The 7,810-nt window shown below is 42.1% G+C and overlaps 2 protein-coding genes across 5 annotated transcripts in view; one reads left to right on the top strand and one right to left on the bottom strand.

Annotated features, from left to right (window-relative positions):
- The first annotated feature begins 1,406 nt into the window (after nucleotides 1–1,406).
- Nucleotides 1,407–2,738, top strand: LOC110493269 (protein ABHD14B-like). The gene is made up of 3 exons (XM_036948435.1): nucleotides 1,407–1,605; nucleotides 1,743–2,002; nucleotides 2,247–2,738. The coding sequence occupies exons 1-3, from the start codon at nucleotides 1,407–1,409 to the stop codon at nucleotides 2,373–2,375; spliced, it is 588 nt and encodes a 195-aa protein (XP_036804330.1). The 3' UTR covers nucleotides 2,376–2,738.
- Nucleotides 2,739–2,834: 96 nt separating this feature from the next.
- The window catches only part of LOC110493268 (voltage-dependent calcium channel subunit alpha-2/delta-2), a 296,498-nt gene continuing 291,522 nt past the window's right edge, over nucleotides 2,835–7,810 (bottom strand). For all 4 annotated transcript variants that reach the window (XM_036948226.1, XM_036948229.1, XM_036948227.1 and 1 more), the window contains one exon: nucleotides 2,835–7,717. In XM_036948226.1, coding sequence (XP_036804121.1) covers nucleotides 7,595–7,717 — 123 coding nt within the window. In that variant the 3' untranslated portion in view covers nucleotides 2,835–7,594. The remainder of the gene's footprint in view (nucleotides 7,718–7,810) is intronic.

The raw sequence follows: 7,810 nt of genomic DNA, 5'->3' as shown, positions 1-7,810 counted from the left end.
GACAGATATACCTACAGGTGGGTGATGCTATGGTGACCAGCGAGCTAAGGGGGGACTTTACCTAGCACAGTCTTGTAGATGACATGGAGCCAGTGGGTTTGGCGACGAGTATGAAGCGAGGGCCAGCCAACGAGAGCGTACAGGTCGTAATGGTGGGTAGTATGGGGCTTAGGTGACAAAATGGATTGCACTGTGATAGACTGCATCCAATTTGTTGAGTAGGGTATTGGAGGCTATTTTGTAAATGACATCGCCGAAGTCGAGGATTGGTAAGATGGTCAGTTTTACAAGGGTATGTTTGGCAGCATGAGTGAAGGATGCTTTGTTGTGAAATAGGAAGCCAATTCTAGATTTAACTTTGGATTGGAGATGTTTGATGTGGGTCTGGAAGGAGAGTTTACAGTCTAACCAGACACCTAGGTATTTGTAGTTAGTTGGCAACACTGCAGCCTTCCCACTTATAGTTCAGAGAGAAACCACTCAGACAGCGTGAATGTAAAGATACATTTGTCTTACATGCATCAAAATCTAGGCTAAGCAAATGATTTTGAATAAATATGAACTTTGATCACAGGCAGATCAATGACAATGTGTGCCTGTGAGCAATACGAGCTATGAGCTGTAACTTTCCCTGGAGATCGATTACAGAAAACTTGACAAGAATCCTTCATACATTTCAATTGGTGGCTATCGGCCAAGCAAACATTAAAATGCGACAGTGAAGCTAGCCTTCACTACATGCACAACACTAAACAAATTGCATACAGACATTAGATACAATCAATGAGGCCCTAACAGGCCCAATGTAGCAGATTAAATGCATTTACACATGCAGATATCACTTATCACAGATATCACTATTTTTATGACGTAATATCTGTAGTGCTAATGTGCAATACATTTGTTTACAATATACTGTATTTTATGACGCTATAACCTGGATTCATGGGGTAGATGTAACAGTAGACGTAAATCTGTCTACCTCCATTTAGTTTGATATTTTATATTTAGTATGGTGTATTAATTTGTGGATGTCCATCATCCTTGTCCTATGATACTGTATATTACGAATTGCAATCCGTACAATATGTTGTAAATACGCCCACCCATCCACCCCGACCAACTACCCTCATTTTGTTTTTGCCTTAAGTAAACTTCTGTATTATAACCATACCATACAGTACTAATTTCAGTGTCCCGGATTTACATTTACCATGTTACATCTAGTTTATGAGACCAGGCTGGACAATAGCCTAAAACAGGACTATTGGATGTAAGGCATTGGAAATGTTACAGACTTTGGCTTTAATTGACTTTTTCACATTCTTTCTTCAAATGTTTGGTGATTATATTTAGGCCGTATTATATATATTTTTAACCCCCTTCATAGGATGTGTGCTGCTAAAATGACAGAAGGGAGCTTGCATGTGGAATCCTGCAAGGCCTCCCTGTTTTACAGACAAGCTGAACCGGCTACAGGTGAAGTCAATCTGTCCATCCTACTTCTGCACGGCATCTGTTTCTCATCTGAGAATTGGCTCAATATAGGTACACTGGAGACATTGGCCAAAGCTGGCTGTTGTGCTGTGGCCATCGACCTACCAGGTGAGCTTCGGTTGTGAGAATAGTAGTAAATTAGTAGTTGAGGAGTTGATTGAGCAACAAAACCATAATTCATGACTCAATGAATCACTGACCTGTAACTCCATCTGCCTCTTCCTCTCCCCTCCCCCCGCCCCCAGGTTTTGGTCAGTCTAAGTCATCAGTGGCCCCATCCGCTGTAGGAGAGCTGGCCCCTGGTGGGTTCCTGAAGCAGGTGTGTGTGGCCCTGGGGATGGGGCCAGTCGTGGTAGTCAGTCCCTCTGTCAGTGGCATGTACTCCCTGCCCTTCCTCTTCCAGCACGAGGCTCTGGTCCAGGCATACATCGCTGTGGCTCCTATCTGCACTGAGAAATTCACAGTAGAGCAGTACATCAGCATACAGGTGCGTGCAGGTGTGTACTGAGCGATTATAGCTCTCTCCTCTCTCTTTTCTCTTCTCTGGTTGGTCAGTGATTGTTGCAAACACTGGCTTTGCTCCTATGCAGCATGTCCTGTGTTTGGGTGCTCTGTGTGACTGCCTAGAAATTGGAAATGGCCTTTTAAAGCCGTATTGTCTACAACCTGCGATCAGATTGAAACCCGGCCTTTGTATGTGAGATTGGGTAACAGTTTATTTGAACTAGCCACCTCTACTTTCATTCCAGACTCTGAACAACCTGAGGAAGCTAGCCAATCACAAGGTGTTGGTGATGAAAGGAGCAGGACATCCATGCTATCTGGATGACCCAGCCACGTGGCACACGGCTCTCACTGACTTTCTCAGTACGTTGTGATGTTGTTCAGTATCATTGGGATATCTGTCCATGGATGCAACACTATACGTTGAATACCTACTAACATTTCTTTATATATAAAATCGACTATGTATGTTGTTGGTAACTTGTGGAAAGACATCGGATTCAGGATTAGACCCACCCGTTGTATAATATTTGTCAAAAGCTAGTAGGGAGGATTTGTTAGTGTGATGTTTTAGAGACCTGTAAATAGGTTACTGATGGTAATAGTGTATGTGAACTGTGTGTTTGTAGCCTATACAGCAGGGGTCTCCAACCCTGTTCCTGGAGAGCTACCGTCCTGTAAGTTTTCACTCCCATCCCGAGTTGCAACTAACCTGGTTCAGTTTATCAACCAGCAGATTTTTTGAATCAGGTGTGCCCTGCTATAAAGTAGGTATATACTGGACATGAGTCCTGGCATTTCAGAGATGTAAAAACAAACACCAGACATTTAAATGAAGTGAAAAATATGAACATTATTTAATAACTGATTCTCTGTAATAAACAATTTGAAAATATTTTACAAGGAGTCACAGACACAATATTTTAAAAATTTTACCCTCTTCTTTTTTTTTTTTTTGCTTTATCAGTACAAAAGAATGGAGCGACATGGACCAATGCCCAGCGAGAGGGAGCTAAATCTTCCGCGCACACACATACACACTCAGACACCCACAGAAAATAAATAAAAATAAAAACAGTTTAGATCTCAAACTTATCTTTACTTTATTCCATTTTTTTTTTTACTTCACTTAGAATTTGACTGAATTTATTAATTTTTTGTTTCTGTTTTTTTTTTTTTAACACATTTGTCAAACAGGGTCACATAGCACCAGACTACAGACTACAGAATCACATACACACGTGTCTTTCCCACAGAGACGCACAGACACTGCAAGGGTAGGCAGGGGCAGGGCCATGTGGAGACCCTCCCTTTAGGGCTGGCTGTAAACCAGACCTGGTCCTCTCACCCCAAACTTGCCCTTTTTCCCCTTATTTTTTTTAGAGCAAAAAGTAAATGTTTCAAACCACAGAAAACCGATCTGTGTCCCTCAGCACACAGACACACAGACATACAGACACACAGACATACAGACACACAGACACACAGACATACAGACACACAGACACACAGACATACAGACACACAGACATACAGACACACAAATCATGATTCTTTTACCTTTTGTTTGACACGGTCTCATGCTGTTCTATGGAGACCCACACCCTGAGCCAGCCTCTGACATCCCACACAGGGAATAGACATCCCTGGCTTACTTCAGTCTAGAGCTGAACATCCCCCAGCTGTGCATGTGTAGGTATATAACTGTTAGTGTTACATGTGTGTGCTTTGTGCATGTGGGTGCATAAGTGTGTAACTGCATGTCTGAATGTGTAAATTTGTTAGTGCTTGTGTCTGCTGCTGAGCCAGAGAAAGTCACAGGGGGTACATTTCCACAGCGAATGTAACCTTCATTGACGGAGGGACAACAGAGGGACAAACAAATGCTGTGATATAATAAAACAATAAAATGCAACAGGACTATCTAGGAATTTCAAAAATGGTGGACCCTAACATTGAAAGGAGACAATTGCAAACATCAGATTCTGAGTTTCTATTTGGTCCAGTCTTTCACTGAGATAGGGATCCTGGGTGGGGCAGCGGTCTAAGGCACTGCATTCCAGTGCTAGAGGCGTCACTACAGACCTGGGTTCGATCCTGGGCTGTATCACAATCGGCTGTGATCGGGAGTCCCATAGCACAGTGCACAATTGGCCCAGCATCGTCAGGGTTTGGCTGGGGTAGACTCTGATTGTAAATAAGAATTTGTTCTTAACTGACTTGCCTATTTAAAATAAAAAATTGAATTTTGCTGTTACGAAACATTTTGTCTTGCCAAAAATGATATTGTTCACTGTACATTGTGTGTATTTATGGTTACAGTAAATGAGGTTTTGGGGTTTAGATGTTACGTTAACAGTGAGGTGGGGTGGAGGGATTTCAGAGTCAATACAGATTCAGAGTCAATGTAAACTATGAAAGTCCTCCACTCCAAGCAGCAATGTGTACAAGAAACTCACACCATTTTATATCGACGGACGGACACATCAAAACCTAAACCTCTTTAAATCCAGAGTGCAACATTCTGGATTGGGAAAGTCTGTGGAGAAAGTTAATATTTGGGAGGCTCACAGTGTGTGTGTGTACGCGCGCATGCGCGCGAGTGTGTGTAAGAGGGAGAACACTGAAACACTAAGGCATTTAGAGAGGCTTAGTCACTATGTATCCTTTGAAACAGAAACACACGGACATATTAAACATTATTTGTGAACACCTCTGTGAATACAGGGGTCACATACAGTATGCAGCTCCCTCATGACAATATATTGAGCAAACCGGTGAGAAAAAATTGATTGGATTCTTTTTTTTTTTTTTGTAAAATATTTTTTTTCCCTCCATAACAACATCTGATATAACACTTCTTCCATTGGAATTGGAACAACAAACAGCTACGCTACCACAACTGTCATTCCCCATCCTCTCAACCCAGTTTTAAAGACATTCCCTCTGAGGGTTAAAACAAACATACACCCATACACAAACACAAACGCACATACGGTTCAGACAGAAACGCAATGATAGCGGTCAGGTGACCCTATAAAGGTAGATCTATGACCAGTTAAGTCGATTTATACTGATAGTTTAGCTCTATAGATGGCTCTGTAAAGGTACTGTACAGCGACTCTATCTGGTAGCAATCAGGTAGCCCTGGAATGGTACAGCAGCCAGGAGCCACAGCCAATCGAAAGTCGACATTGAGCTACAATAACGTCTAGTCAATTTGGTGTCTCTATAAAGCTACCATAGATATATAGCCAACAGACTTGCTCTATAAAGATCCTGTAGCTCCACAGCCATTAGGGTGCCTCTTCTATAAAGGTACTGTACAGTAGCTCAAGAGACAATGCTTTCCAAAACAAAGTGCATCAAGGCACTATGACGACAAAACATGGAGACTAATGACATTTCACTTCAAATTGATCAGAATGACATGTAACAGAAAACCCAGACTGCAGCTCAGTTGTCACCGTACAGTAAGTTGTAGTGGCCTCGGCTGCATTCCTTCATGTGGGAAATGTTCAACCCCAATCCCCCAGCAGCAAATGGTCTGAAGTTACACAGCGTCTGTCAAAGGTAATGCAAGCTAAGTTCTGCCAAAACCTACCTGCAACTAAAACGAGATACTTATGGGCCAGTCTGAATATATATTAGTATATCTGCTCTGCTGTGGTGACAACAGATATTAAACACATACAAATATAGTCCTAGGAACATTAAGTGGACCTGGTGGAGCGGCTGTATGAGGATTGGCAGAGGGGTTAGCTTTCACTGGGTTAGGAGTAGAGGTCAGTCAGAATGTCCACTGATCAGAAAGGATCCCACTGAGCACAATTGTCAATTCAACGTCTATGCCACGTTGGTTCAATGTCATTTTGTTGAAATGACGTGGAAACAACGATTCAATTAGTCTGGTGGAGAGTGGGAAAGTACACACCACATACAGCAATGAAGCCCAAACGCTCAGACTTTTCAGAGGCTTAATACTGATTCATAATACATTGGTGTAGCCTAGTATTTGAATTCTTTTTGCAAGGGAAAAGTATATAATTTGCTTTTTTATATAATTTGCTTTGTCCGATTTGGAAACATAATTACCAATTCATTAACTAACATCAGTCATCTATGATGATGGACACATAATTACCAATCCATTAACTAACATCGGTCAACTATGATAATCAAATGTGTCACGGATTCCCCCGGTACTGCTGCTCCTTCCGTGCACCAGTTCCGGAGGTCTACGTCACCGGCTTCTAGGTGCCACTGAACGGTCTCATTATGCACACCTGATTCCCATTCTCCTGATTAGTAATTGTATATGTGCCCTCTGTTCACCAATGTCTTGTCGGTTATTGTTCCCATGTCTGTTGTTCTTGTGAGTACCTGTGCTTTGTTGTTTCGGTTTTCTGAGTGTATTGTGTACTCGTTATTTACGGGTCCCGTGTATTGTTGTGCATTTGTTATTACGGGTTTCGTCCTGTGTATTGTATTGCGGGTCTCGCCCCGTGTATTTATTAGAGGTTTAACCTCGCTCTTTTGTTTGGGTTACATCCCTGTGTTTTTGAATGCATGTTTGTTTTGGGCTTTATCCCCGTGTCTTTCATGGCATGTTGTATTTTTGGGTGGAGTATTAAAACCCCCTATGTATTCCTGTGCCTGTCTCCATTTTATACAACGTGACTACTATTTCATAGAATAGTTCCATGTTACCATGATTATAAATATAATACTGTGCTTCCAGGGGCAGAAACAGTTCTAACTTCAAGTGGAGAACAGTAGAGGTGTACAAGAAGAATTGGAATTCAGCCAACTCAGATATTCCTAACACTATTTCTCTAGTTTTCCTTTCTGGGTTTCTCTTTTTCCTCTCACTTGGTTATAAAAACAAGACCACATCAAAGTCTCTCATTTTGGCAAGAAGTAGATATAGTGCATAAATTAATGTAATAACTTTCATTGCAAATGATACCCTAACATGTGCTTTGAATACTCAACACTTCAACAGTTTATAATTGTATGTTTTTGTATAGTTGAAAGTTCTTTTTTTCCTTAATTTTCTGAATGATCCGTACAGTAGCCCCCTATGAGAGACACATGACAGAGCGATGAAACTGATCAGGTCAGAGATGAATGAGCGAGATGGAGGCCATGTCTCTTCATCCCACCTGACTAACAGAGGCACAAACAGACAACCTAAACTCTGCTGTGTCCATGACGGTTGGAGCTCTGTGACATGGCATCCAACTTGTCTTTTCACTTGTCACTCGTCTTGTTGATGCGGGTGGGGATGGGGTCTTTTTTCATTTTCTGACATCGCCTCTGATAATTGTGGTGGTTGGAACACCAACCTTCTGAATCTCTTCCCATGGATGAAGGTGTCACAACTCGCTGAGAACATAAAGGTCCTGCAACTGTCACTAAGCAACAACAATTGAAGCTAGCTGGGTACAGTAGCGCGGTACTCAAGGCTTCCAAGTTGCAGTGACAGGAAGTCCCATTATAACCTATGACTAGAGCAGGGGCGGAGCATAGAGGGGAGAGGGTGGGAGCTTCAGGATGGACAAAGAGCTGGGGAGAGCAGACTGGAGGAAAATTAAAGTAAAAGGGGCAGAATATGAGGGCTGGCGATTGGATAGAGGAGGAAGAGCTGAATCATGAGCAGGGTCTGGAGTGAAGGGTGGAAGGAGTGGCCCCGCCCACAGTCTGATGTGTTCTCCTGGAGAGTAAAGGAGACATTTTTAATCATACAGTAAAATTTTTGAAAATAAAAAATAAATATTCTTAGTGTGTGTCTTCTTAGTGAAAATAG

The sequence above is a fragment of the Oncorhynchus mykiss genome, chromosome 17, assembly GCF_013265735.2.
Source record: "Oncorhynchus mykiss isolate Arlee chromosome 17, USDA_OmykA_1.1, whole genome shotgun sequence".
NCBI classification, from domain to species: Eukaryota; Metazoa; Chordata; class Actinopteri; order Salmoniformes; family Salmonidae; genus Oncorhynchus; species Oncorhynchus mykiss.
This window is presented reverse-complemented; position numbering and strand designations above follow the sequence as displayed.

Bases quoted from the DNA above. Each gene is read 5' to 3' on its own strand.
- LOC110493269 (XM_036948435.1), top strand. From the start codon at position 1,407: ATGACAGAAGGGAGCTTGCATGTGGAATCCTGCAAGGCCTCCCTGTTT. The intron at 1,606-1,742 runs GTGAGCTTCGGT...CCCCGCCCCCAG, and splicing joins TGTGGCCATCGACCTACCAG to GTTTTGGTCAGTCTAAGTCA. The intron at 2,003-2,246 runs TGAGCGATTATA...CTTTCATTCCAG, and splicing joins AGGTGCGTGCAGGTGTGTAC to ACTCTGAACAACCTGAGGAA.